Below are 13,139 nucleotides of genomic sequence, written 5' to 3'. Positions count from 1 at the left end.
GCCTATAGGATTCGGGCACCACTAAGCCATGCTAAAATAAGTACACAAAATCACAGAATAGAACCTACCTCCATTCTTTGTTCTTATCCAACAAATCGGAAGATTTGCTCGAACAATCGACGGAGAACCGTTCAACGTCTATCTTGAGTATCCGACAGTGCACCGTCTGTCCGATCCTGACGCGCTCCGTCGGATCGGCAACGTGTCGGTCCGAGAGGTTCTTTATGTGGATGTAGCCGGAGATATCGTTGTCCAGCCGGATGCGGACGCCGGTCGCTTGTCCGGGGCACGCTCCGGCGTCGAAGTGATTCCATACCTAAGAAGAAAAATAGGGTATAGTTAAAAGTATTCAGTAATAAAAGGATTTTTTATTACGATTTTACGTTCGCAAAATTTTGATTACATAAAGCACTAACTCCCTAAGCAACTAAGCAATGCGTAGATGCTCCCTACTACATACGTGCAATGTCTATACAGTAAGAAATATTCTGTGCCATAAAATACTAGCATAGAAGGGGCAAGAGTCTACTTTATTGTTCTTAAGTTTGAAGTGCAGCACAAATCAGTTTAATTTAATCTATTTATTAGACAGTTTTTTAGAAACGTACAAGTAGAAGAAGTTTTCTGTTATATCATATTATACACGTTCATGAACATTTTCACTCACCTCTGACAACTCGGGGAAGTCGTTCTTATGACAGAACGGGCACTCCCAAAGGCCGGTTTCGTCGTTCCTAACTGGGTTGGCTTGATCCAACATCTCTCTCTGCGGTTTCCTGTGAGAGATGCCCACCACAGTCGCCAAAACCAATTTGCCAACATAAAACGAATCAGGAGTCTCTTTCGTCAATATGTCGAACAGTTCTTCCTGCGTGGGAGAGCGATAAGGCACCCTAAGGTCTTTGTATCTCGAGTTTAACTCTGCTCGTATATCGTATAGCGTTATACTCTTGTTTCCAAAGCCTTGCCGCTCTAATTCTTCGGCAAAAGCATCCAAATCCAAGTCTTTTAGCCTCTCTGGCGCTTCGAGGATTTCTTCTAAAGCGCCAGCGGGGTTCGCGTCCTCGTCTTCGTATTCTAACGCGTCGACGGCCATTTTTCGCGCCCATTCGTAGGTTTCCGGATGCACTCGGGAACCGTCTAGAACCTCTATGTATGCTTCTGTGCTGTCGCCCAAACTACTCGTATCGATTTTGATAAATCCTGAACAGTTGATGAACACTTTAGGTCCCATGTGGCAGAAGGTTACCAATTGTGTTCTGTTTTCTAGTTTCTGGTTGGTCTGTTTGAAGAGTTTGATTAGTGCTTGGGCTTTCCTTGGTCCAAGTCCGCATACGAACTGTAGTAATTCCGTTCCTCTTCCCGTTAATATGGCCTCGTTGACGTCAACGCCCACTTCGTTAACTCTGTTGACGAATTCTAGTTCAATGCCTTCTAATAGATCTTCTTTCGCTATCTGGTCTTGAAGAGTGTGGTATCGGAAGCACAGGATTTCCTCGTCGTGGCCGCAAAGCTGAGATATTTCCATGAGAGGATCTTGGAGTAAACGCGCCTGGCAAATGGCTTGGCGCAGAATGTCCGGATACTCCCTGAAGTCGTTCTGTTGAAGCGAAAAGAAGAATATTAAAGGGGTTGCACATTTATAATTATTCGCCATTACGTTGTATGTCTTATCTGATACAAATTATACAGCAGTGTTACGAAAACCTTGTAACTACATATTGTAGTCAATGCTAGAATGGAATGCATAGGTATCTCAGTCTTTTCAACCTCCGACGCAAATGTGTAATGAGCTCATAGCTAAAACAGTTTTTATCGAAAGCAAGTTTAATCAAGATTTTAACGTATATAGTTTTTATGATATTTGAATTTGAAGCTAGTTAAGAAAGCAATATAAATATGAACTTTTCCAACAAAATACGATAGCAAAACATTATTCACTAGATCTGTACGAGTTGTATAACTCGAATAAATTAAGAACAGTGGCAAGTAACTGAACGGATTATTCAATCGTGTGTTCATTGGGTCAAAATTATTTTCGTTGCATTTTTTCTGACCACTCTGTTTCCCCACTCACGTTTGCTGAACCATCAGCCAAATAAGTGGTCTATCAGTTTTTAAACAAGTTCCTATCAAATTAATATGTCACTATTGGCATTATTGTTTTATGACATGCAAACGATTATCAACTTTAGGGTGGTAGGCCACATATTTGGCTGATAGTACGTATAAGGCCTGTGTACTGACCCGTCCGCGGATACTGTTGCTATATATCTTGCTGACGTGATTGTCCGCGATCTCGACGGGCAGCCGCGGGAACTGCTCGTCCTCGACCAGCTGCTGGACCACTTCGGTCACGTCCGCCTTCACAGTCAGCGCCTCGCGGGACTCGCCGCCGATCACGATCACGTGCGGCTTCTTGCGGAGGATGAACCTGGGTACAAACAACGCTTTCACATGGTGCAAATGCTTAACCCTTTTCCAGGCCCAGCGAATTTAAATATGCTACCAGATAATAATTCATAGTTTTATGTTGTTTACCTATGAGTGATTAATTTAAAAAGGAATAATATTTTTAACGAATTCAATTGATTTTCTACCATATTTTATAATTAGTAAGGTGGAATATTTGTGTACATTTATGTGGTTGCTATATGCACTTGCCTGGAAAAGAGTTAACCCATTCATTGCCGAGCGCCAGATTACAGGTCGATTCATAAGAGCTGGCACAAATGGATTGAATGAGTCAATGAAAGTATTACCTATTTTAATACACTTCACACAAATGTGAAAATGTTATGCATCTGTTATTTCCCTACAAAAAAGTCTAAGGAACATTACTTTCGTTCAATCCCCTCGTGCCAGCTCTTGTGTATCGACCTGTACGTAATTTGCCGTGATGCTGACGATTCTGTAGACAGATGCCTATCGGTTTGTCTATGCTAGCTGGCACGGGTGCACGGAGCGGGCGCGGGTGCGGGTAAAATCAGTCGCACGCGACGCGTGCATTTAGCGCTGCTCAATGCTCATACTATTTGAAAGAAAGAAAGAAAGAAGAAAGAAAATACATTTATTTAACGCCATAAAAAACCAACATAGGAACAAACATAGAACAAATAAAGACATACATGACGCTAAACAGGTCCCCGCTCAGCATAATGCCACGGCAAGCCGTGGCGCTGATTTTCAGTGAGGACCTTATTTTTGTATAGGCGTCCACCCGCTCCGTGCAAACCGCGTCAACGCGCTATCTAGGTAGCGTGGTGGGGGGGTGTCACCTGCGCAGCGCGGTCATGTCAGCCTCCTTGTTCTGCCGCTCGAGCGCGTCCCACGCGTTGCGGCGGTACAGCAGATGCGGCAGCCGGAGGTGGTCCGCCACCTCGCCGCCGCCGGCCACGAGGCACGCGAACGCGCTGTGCTGCCGGTCCGGCACATATGCTATCGAGAGCACCCGCAGACCTGCGCAAGCACGTCAGCTTTACATGGGAAACTGGTTGATTAGATCAATCAGAAATCAGAATGTCGTAGAATGGTTGGGAGAGGATCGAGCCGCGAAGAGAGCGTACCAGGCGTGGTCGTCCCAGGTACCGCTGGAGGGACGAGGTCCTGAAAGACCTTTTGGACCTTGGGGTCGAAGGCTGGCAAGAGTTGGCTCAAGATCGCATAGCGTGGCGTAATCTCGTGTTGGAGGCCAAGACTCACTTTGGGTCACTGCGCCCTGGTAGTAAGTAAGTAAAATGTACATCCGCATTTTTTCCCACTGTGGTTTTTTACCGAAGCTTATTTTCACAATCGCGTTTTTTCCCAATTTCCATCGACACAGAAACATAGATAGTTTTAAATTTACATTAGTGAAATATGCGTGAAGCTCCGTCGACACTAGTGAATAAAAAGTTACCATTTGCAGTGTCCCATTCCTCGTCGTCGTCATCAGAAACCCTGGACTCGTACGGGGCTACTTTCAACCAGTCGTACAAACGGCGGCGGCAGCACCTAAAACAATAAAAAAATTGTGCTAAATATTACATTTTTATTATTTAATTTGAATTTGTCAGTTTTTCGTTGAGTATGATAGACAAACTTGAGCATGGTGAGTATGATTCACTAAGTTGAGTATCATAGACTAACTTGAGCATGGTGAGTATAATTCACTAAGTGAGCATGTTGAATATAATGGGCTAACCAGAGCATGGTGAGTACAATTTATTAAGTTAAGCACGTTGAGTATCATGGACTAACTTGAGCAGGGTGAGCATCATGATTCACTAAGTTGAGCACTGAGTATCATGGACTAACTTGAGCATGGTGAGTACAATTTATTAAGTTAATCATGTTGAGTATCATGGACTAACTTGAGCAAGGTGAGCATTATGATTCACTAAGTTGAGCACGAGTATCGTGGACTAACTTGAGCATGGTGAGTACAATTCATTAAGTTGAGAATATTGAGTATCATGGGCTAACTTGAGCATGGTGCGCATCATGCTTCACTAAGCTGAGCACTAAGTATCATGGACTAACTTGAGCATGGTGAGTACAATTCATTAAGTAAGCATGTAGAGTATCATGGACTAACTTGAGCATGGTGAGCATCATGATTCACTAAGTTGAGCACTGAGTATCATGGACTAACTTGAGCATGGTGAGTATGAATCATTAAGTTAAACACGTTGAGTATCATGGACTAACTTGAGCATGGTGAGCATGATTCACTAAGTTGAGCACATTGAGTATGATAGACTAACTTGAGCACATATTCCTTGGACTCCTGTAACAGCACCGCGTTAAGTTCGCGCCGCATCTCGGGCATCACGATTTTAGTGAACGCTATCTCCACGGCCTCCGCTCGCAGGTCGTTCCAGGCCTGTACTGAAGCTGCGAATTCGTCCTGTTCAGGAAATATTAAGTTAAATAATGTCTTCTCCGCTCACACTGGTTTATCTTTATAGAGATCCTTTACATATCTCTAATAATATGTATAAGGCGAGGCCTGAATTATAATATTTTTATGATTAGAATGGTATTGAAAATCTAAACCTATAAAAAAGAACGTGACAGAATGACTGGCAGGCGAAGTACGGCCTAAACAGCTTGAACTAATACTAGCTAGAGCTAAACAGCTAGAGACAATATTTAACAGACATTGCTTGAGGATCATAGATGTGCACTAACAATAAATTTTACGAAATTCCTACAAAAAAGAGAGCTACCAAATTTTTATTGTATAAGTCGTCACCAATATTTTAAGATTTTGTTTATCATTTATTGTTTGGGATTAAGCTTATCGAAGTCGCTCTTCGAGTACGCACATACCTTCTGGTACAAGTTCTTCAGCTCATCCAAATAGCTAGGGCCCGTGTTCCCCTCGATTTTCTCGCTGATGGTGAGCTCTAACAGCTTGTCTTCCGCTGCCATCGTCAGCCGCAGAAACTGGTCCCCGGTGAGATCACGCACCGGCTTCTTCTTCAGGTATTTCATTCTGAAATGAAAATGAAAAAATGTCAGGCGGTTATGACAGAGGAACGTGTGACAAGGGGTACTAAAAATGGTCAAAATTGGTGCGACTTACTTTATAGATGGCCCCTCGCGATTAATCACAGTGCATTCTAAAGCCCTTATCACACTAGCAAGTAGCGAGCGTATTTTGTATAAAGGCGATGCGATCCCGCAACAAGTTTGCCGCTCTTGATATTGTATAGAAAACACGCTCGTAACTCGCAAGTGTGATAAGGCCCTAAGACTAGTCATACATCGTCGGGTGACAAGCAAAAGTCACTAACTCCAAAAAAATAGTGGAATATTAACCTTACAGTGCTATGCATAAGGTTGATTATCCCTCTTGAGTTTAAGTGGTAATTAGTGACTTTTGGTAGTCACCCGACGACATATAATCAGTGACTCACATGTAACAGGCGTGTCCCTCGTCGATCTCCTTGAGGCCGCGCGGCGTGGGCCGCACGCTGACGGTGGCGCGCTCGCGCAGCGCGTCTCTCAGAGTGCCGCGCAGCTGCGGCTCGCGCGCCAGCTGCATCAGTGACTCACATGTAACAGGCGTGTCCCTCGTCGATCTCCTTGAGGCCGCGCGGCGTGGGCCGCACGCTGACGGTGGCGCGCTCGCGCAGCGCGTCTCTCAGAGTGCCGCGCAGCTGCGGCTCGCGCGCCAGCTGCATCAGTGACTCACATGTAACAGGCGTGTCCCTCGTCGATCTCCTTGAGGCCGCGCGGCGTGGGCCGCACGCTGACGGTGGCGCGCTCGCGCAGCGCGTCCCTCAGAGTGCCGCGCAGCTGCGGCTGGCGCGCCAGCTGCATCAGTGACTCACATGTAACAGGCGTGTCCCTCGTCGATCTCCTTGAGGCCGCGCGGCGTGGGCCGCACGCTGACGGTGGCGCGCTCGCGCAGCGGCGTCTCTCAGAGTGCCGCGCAGCTGCGGCTGGCGCGCCAGCTGCATCAGTGACTCACATGTAACAGGCGTGTCCCTCGTCGATCTCCTTGAGGCCGCGTGGCGTGGGCCGCACGCTGACGGTGGCGCGCTCGCGCAGCGCGTCTCTCAGAGTGCCGCGCAGCTGCGGCTCGCGCGCCAGCTGCATCAGTGACTCACATGTAACAGGCGTGTCCCTCGTCGATCTCCTTGAGGCCGCGCGGCGTGGGCCGCACGCTGACGGTGGCGCGCTCGCGCAGCGCGTCTCTCAGAGTGCCGCGCAGCTGCGGCTGGCGCGCCAGCTGCATCAGTGACTCACATGTAACAGGCGTGTCCCTCGTCGATCTCCTTGAGGCCGCGCGGCGTGGGCCGCACGCTGACGGTGGCGCGCTCGCGCAGCGCGTCCCTCAGAGTGCCGCGCAGCTGCGGCTGGCGCGCCAGCTGCATCAGTGACTCACATGTAACAGGCGTGTCCCTCGTCGATCTCCTTGAGGCCGCGCGGCGTGGGCCGCACGCTGACGGTGGCGCGCTCGCGCAGCGCGTCTCTCAGAGTGCCGCGCAGCTGCGGCTCGCGCGCCAGCTGCATCAGTGACTCACATGTAACAGGCGTGTCCCTCGTCGATCTCCTTGAGGCCGCGCGGCGTGGGCCGCACGCTGACGGTGGCGCGCTCGCGCAGCGCGTCTCTCAGAGTGCCGCGCAGCTGCGGCTCGCGCGCCAGCTGCATCAGTGACTCACATGTAACAGGCGTGTCCCTCGTCGATCTCCTTGAGGCCGCGCGGCGTGGGCCGCACGCTGACGGTGGCGCGCTCGCGCAGCGCGTCTCTCAGAGTGCCGCGCAGCTGCGGCTGGCGCGCCAGCTGCATCAGTGACTCACATGTAACAGGCGTGTCCCTCGTCGATCTCCTTGAGGCCGCGCGGCGTGGGCCGCACGCTGACGGTGGCGCGCTCGCGCAGCGCGTCCCTCAGAGTGCCGCGCAGCTGCGGCTGGCGCGCCAGCTGCATCAGTGACTCACATGTAACAGGCGTGTCCCTCGTCGATCTCCTTGAGGCCGCGCGGCGTGGGCCGCACGCTGACGGTGGCGCGCTCGCGCAGCGCGTCTCTCAGAGTGCCGCGCAGCTGCGGCTCGCGCGCCAGCTGCATCAGTGACTCACATGTAACAGGCGTGTCCCTCGTCGATCTCCTTGAGGCCGCGCGGCGTGGGCCGCACGCTGACGGTGGCGCGCTCGCGCAGCGCGTCTCTCAGAGTGCCGCGCAGCTGCGGCTCGCGCGCCAGCTGCATCAGTGACTCACATGTAACAGGCGTGTCCCTCGTCGATCTCCTTGAGGCCGCGCGGCGTGGGCCGCACGCTGACGGTGGCGCGCTCGCGCAGCGCGTCTCTCAGAGTGCCGCGCAGCTGCGGCTGGCGCGCCAGCTGCATCAGTGACTCACATGTAACAGGCGTGTCCCTCGTCGATCTCCTTGAGGCCGCGCGGCGTGGGCCGCACGCTGACGGTGGCGCGCTCGCGCAGCGCGTCTCTCAGAGTGCCGCGCAGCTGCGGCTGGCGCGCCAGCTGCATCAGTGACTCACATGTAACAGGCGTGTCCCTCGTCGATCTCCTTGAGGCCGCGCGGCGTGGGCCGCACGCTGACGGTGGCGCGCTCGCGCAGCGCGTCTCTCAGAGTGCCGCGCAGCTGCGGCTCGCGCGCCAGCTGCATCAGTGACTCACATGTAACAGGCGTGTCCCTCGTCGATCTCCTTGAGGCCGCGCGGCGTGGGCCGCACGCTGACGGTGGCGCGCTCGCGCAGCGCGTCTCTCAGAGTGCCGCGCAGCTGCGGCTCGCGCGCCAGCTGCATCAGTGACTCACATGTAACAGGCGTGTCCCTCGTCGATCTCCTTGAGGCCGCGCGGCGTGGGCCGCACGCTGACGGTGGCGCGCTCGCGCAGCGCGTCTCTCAGAGTGCCGCGCAGCTGCGGCTCGCGCGCCAGCTGCATCAGTGACTCACATGTAACAGGCGTGTCCCTCGTCGATCTCCTTGAGGCCGCGCGGCGTGGGCCGCACGCTGACGGTGGCGCGCTCGCGCAGCGCGTCTCTCAGAGTGCCGCGCAGCTGCGGCTGGCGCGCCAGCTGCATCAGTGACTCACATGTAACAGGCGTGTCCCTCGTCGATCTCCTTGAGGCCGCGCGGCGTGGGCCGCACGCTGACGGTGGCGCGCTCGCGCAGCGCGTCCCTCAGAGTGCCGCGCAGCTGCGGCTGGCGCGCCAGCTGCATCAGTGACTCACATGTAACAGGCGTGTCCCTCGTCGATCTCCTTGAGGCCGCGCGGCGTGGGCCGCACGCTGACGGTGGCGCGCTCGCGCAGCGCGTCTCTCAGAGTGCCGCGCAGCTGCGGCTCGCGCGCCAGCTGCATCAGTGACTCACATGTAACAGGCGTGTCCCTCGTCGATCTCCTTGAGGCCGCGCGGCGTGGGCCGCACGCTGACGGTGGCGCGCTCGCGCAGCGCGTCTCTCAGAGTGCCGCGCAGCTGCGGCTCGCGCGCCAGCTGCATCAGTGACTCACATGTAACAGGCGTGTCCCTCGTCGATCTCCTTGAGGCCGCGCGGCGTGGGCCGCACGCTGACGGTGGCGCGCTCGCGCAGCGCGTCTCTCAGAGTGCCGCGCAGCTGCGGCTGGCGCGCCAGCTGCATCAGTGACTCACATGTAACAGGCGTGTCCCTCGTCGATCTCCTTGAGGCCGCGCGGCGTGGGCCGCACGCTGACGGTGGCGCGCTCGCGCAGCGCGTCCCTCAGAGTGCCGCGCAGCTGCGGCTGGCGCGCCAGCTGCATCAGTGACTCACATGTAACAGGCGTGTCCCTCGTCGATCTCCTTGAGGCCGCGCGGCGTGGGCCGCACGCTGACGGTGGCGCGCTCGCGCAGCGCGTCTCTCAGAGTGCCGCGCAGCTGCGGCTGGCGCGCCAGCTGCATCAGTGACTCACATGTAACAGGCGTGTCCCTCGTCGATCTCCTTGAGGCCGCGCGGCGTGGGCCGCACGCTGACGGTGGCGCGCTCGCGCAGCGCGTCCCTCAGAGTGCCGCGCAGCTGCGGCTGGCGCGCCAGCTGCATCAGTGACTCACATGTAACAGGCGTGTCCCTCGTCGATCTCCTTGAGGCCGCGCGGCGTGGGCCGCACGCTGACGGTGGCGCGCTCGCGCAGCGCGTCTCTCAGAGTGCCGCGCAGCTGCGGCTCGCGCGCCAGCTGCATCAGTGACTCACATGTAACAGGCGTGTCCCTCGTCGATCTCCTTGAGGCCGCGCGGCGTGGGCCGCACGCTGACGGTGGCGCGCTCGCGCAGCGCGTCTCTCAGAGTGCCGCGCAGCTGCGGCTCGCGCGCCAGCTGCATCAGTGACTCACATGTAACAGGCGTGTCCCTCGTCGATCTCCTTGAGGCCGCGCGGCGTGGGCCGCACGCTGACGGTGGCGCGCTCGCGCAGCGCGTCTCTCAGAGTGCCGCGCAGCTGCGGCTCGCGCGCCAGCTGCATCAGTGACTCACATGTAACAGGCGTGTCCCTCGTCGATCTCCTTGAGGCCGCGCGGCGTGGGCCGCACGCTGACGGTGGCGCGCTCGCGCAGCGCGTCTCTCAGAGTGCCGCGCAGCTGCGGCTGGCGCGCCAGCTGCATCAGTGACTCACATGTAACAGGCGTGTCCCTCGTCGATCTCCTTGAGGCCGCGCGGCGTGGGCCGCACGCTGACGGTGGCGCGCTCGCGCAGCGCGTCCCTCAGAGTGCCGCGCAGCTGCGGCTGGCGCGCCAGCTGCATCAGTGACTCACATGTAACAGGCGTGTCCCTCGTCGATCTCCTTGAGGCCGCGCGGCGTGGGCCGCACGCTGACGGTGGCGCGCTCGCGCAGCGCGTCTCTCAGAGTGCCGCGCAGCTGCGGCTCGCGCGCCAGCTGCATCAGTGACTCACATGTAACAGGCGTGTCCCTCGTCGATCTCCTTGAGGCCGCGCGGCGTGGGCCGCACGCTGACGGTGGCGCGCTCGCGCAGCGCGTCTCTCAGAGTGCCGCGCAGCTGCGGCTCGCGCGCCAGCTGCATCAGTGACTCACATGTAACAGGCGTGTCCCTCGTCGATCTCCTTGAGGCCGCGCGGCGTGGGCCGCACGCTGACGGTGGCGCGCTCGCGCAGCGCGTCTCTCAGAGTGCCGCGCAGCTGCGGCTGGCGCGCCAGCTGCATCAGTGACTCACATGTAACAGGCGTGTCCCTCGTCGATCTCCTTGAGGCCGCGCGGCGTGGGCCGCACGCTGACGGTGGCGCGCTCGCGCAGCGCGTCTCTCAGAGTGCCGCGCAGCTGCGGCTGGCGCGCCAGCTGCATCAGTGACTCACATGTAACAGGCGTGTCCCTCGTCGATCTCCTTGAGGCCGCGCGGCGTGGGCCGCACGCTGACGGTGGCGCGCTCGCGCAGCGCGTCTCTCAGAGTGCCGCGCAGCTGCGGCTCGCGCGCCAGCTGCATCAGTGACTCACATGTAACAGGCGTGTCCCTCGTCGATCTCCTTGAGGCCGCGCGGCGTGGGCCGCACGCTGACGGTGGCGCGCTCGCGCAGCGCGTCTCTCAGAGTGCCGCGCAGCTGCGGCTCGCGCGCCAGCTGCATCAGTGACTCACATGTAACAGGCGTGTCCCTCGTCGATCTCCTTGAGGCCGCGCGGCGTGGGCCGCACGCTGACGGTGGCGCGCTCGCGCAGCGCGTCCCTCAGAGTGCCGCGCAGCTGCGGCTGGCGCGCCAGCTGCATCAGTGACTCACATGTAACAGGCGTGTCCCTCGTCGATCTCCTTGAGGCCGCGCGGCGTGGGCCGCACGCTGACGGTGGCGCGCTCGCGCAGCGCGTCTCTCAGAGTGCCGCGCAGCTGCGGCTCGCGCGCCAGCTGCATCAGTGACTCACATGTAACAGGCGTGTCCCTCGTCGATCTCCTTGAGGCCGCGCGGCGTGGGCCGCACGCTGACGGTGGCGCGCTCGCGCAGCGCGTCTCTCAGAGTGCCGCGCAGCTGCGGCTGGCGCGCCAGCTGCATCAGTGACTCACATGTAACAGGCGTGTCCCTCGTCGATCTCCTTGAGGCCGCGCGGCGTGGGCCGCACGCTGACGGTGGCGCGCTCGCGCAGCGCGTCTCTCAGAGTGCCGCGCAGCTGCGGCTCGCGCGCCAGCTGCATCAGTGACTCACATGTAACAGGCGTGTCCCTCGTCGATCTCCTTGAGGCCGCGCGGCGTGGGCCGCACGCTGACGGTGGCGCGCTCGCGCAGCGCGTCTCTCAGAGTGCCGCGCAGCTGCGGCTGGCGCGCCAGCTGCATCAGTGACTCACATGTAACAGGCGTGTCCCTCGTCGATCTCCTTGAGGCCGCGCGGCGTGGGCCGCACGCTGACGGTGGCGCGCTCGCGCAGCGCGTCTCTCAGAGTGCCGCGCAGCTGCGGCTCGCGCGCCAGCTGCATCAGTGACTCACATGTAACAGGCGTGTCCCTCGTCGATCTCCTTGAGGCCGCGCGGCGTGGGCCGCACGCTGACGGTGGCGCGCTCGCGCAGCGCGTCTCTCAGAGTGCCGCGCAGCTGCGGCTGGCGCGCCAGCTGCATCAGTGACTCACATGTAACAGGCGTGTCCCTCGTCGATCTCCTTGAGGCCGCGCGGCGTGGGCCGCACGCTGACGGTGGCGCGCTCGCGCAGCGCGTCCCTCAGAGTGCCGCGCAGCTGCGGCTGGCGCGCCAGCTGCATCAGTGACTCACATGTAACAGGCGTGTCCCTCGTCGATCTCCTTGAGGCCGCGCGGCGTGGGCCGCACGCTGACGGTGGCGCGCTCGCGCAGCGCGTCTCTCAGAGTGCCGCGCAGCTGCGGCTCGCGCGCCAGCTGCATCAGTGACTCACATGTAACAGGCGTGTCCCTCGTCGATCTCCTTGAGGCCGCGCGGCGTGGGCCGCACGCTGACGGTGGCGCGCTCGCGCAGCGCGTCTCTCAGAGTGCCGCGCAGCTGCGGCTGGCGCGCCAGCTGCATCAGTGACTCACATGTAACAGGCGTGTCCCTCGTCGATCTCCTTGAGGCCGCGCGGCGTGGGCCGCACGCTGACGGTGGCGCGCTCGCGCAGCGCGTCTCTCAGAGTGCCGCGCAGCTGCGGCTCGCGCGCCAGCTGCATCAGTGACTCACATGTAACAGGCGTGTCCCTCGTCGATCTCCTTGAGGCCGCGCGGCGTGGGCCGCACGCTGACGGTGGCGCGCTCGCGCAGCGCGTCTCTCAGAGTGCCGCGCAGCTGCGGCTGGCGCGCCAGCTGCATCAGTGACTCACATGTAACAGGCGTGTCCCTCGTCGATCTCCTTGAGGCCGCGCGGCGTGGGCCGCACGCTGACGGTGGCGCGCTCGCGCAGCGCGTCTCTCAGAGTGCCGCGCAGCTGCGGCTGGCGCGCCAGCTGCATCAGTGACTCACATGTAACAGGCGTGTCCCTCGTCGATCTCCTTGAGGCCGCGCGGCGTGGGCCGCACGCTGACGGTGGCGCGCTCGCGCAGCGCGTCTCTCAGAGTGCCGCGCAGCTGCGGCTGGCGCGCCAGCTGCATCAGTGACTCACATGTAACAGGCGTGTCCCTCGTCGATCTCCTTGAGGCCGCGCGGCGTGGGCCGCACGCTGACGGTGGCGCGCTCGCGCAGCGCGTCCCTCAGAGTGCCGCGCAGCTGCGGCTGGCGCGCCAGCTGCATCAGTGACTCACATGTAAC

At 58.3% G+C, this 13,139-nt stretch overlaps 1 protein-coding gene across 1 annotated transcript in view; it reads right to left on the bottom strand.

Moving 5' to 3' along the window:
• The window catches only part of Spt6 (transcription elongation factor Spt6), a 31,394-nt gene that overhangs the window by 3,576 nt on the left and 14,679 nt on the right, over positions 1 to 13,139 (bottom strand). Inside the window, exons 15-21 of the mRNA XM_074100542.1 lie at positions 5,314 to 5,479; positions 4,746 to 4,888; positions 3,899 to 3,993; positions 3,279 to 3,459; positions 2,248 to 2,434; positions 668 to 1,600; positions 69 to 316 (exon numbers count right to left, since the gene is read on the bottom strand). Of these exons, the coding sequence (XP_073956643.1) occupies positions 69 to 316; positions 668 to 1,600; positions 2,248 to 2,434; positions 3,279 to 3,459; positions 3,899 to 3,993; positions 4,746 to 4,888; positions 5,314 to 5,479 (1,953 nt within the window). The remainder of the gene's footprint in view (positions 1 to 68; positions 317 to 667; positions 1,601 to 2,247; positions 2,435 to 3,278; positions 3,460 to 3,898; positions 3,994 to 4,745; positions 4,889 to 5,313; positions 5,480 to 13,139) is intronic.

The sequence above is a fragment of the Choristoneura fumiferana genome, chromosome 17, assembly GCF_025370935.1.
Source record: "Choristoneura fumiferana chromosome 17, NRCan_CFum_1, whole genome shotgun sequence".
Taxonomy (NCBI): Eukaryota; Metazoa; Arthropoda; class Insecta; order Lepidoptera; family Tortricidae; genus Choristoneura; species Choristoneura fumiferana.
Note: the sequence above shows the minus strand (reverse complement) of the source record. Positions and strands in the feature narration are given on the sequence as shown.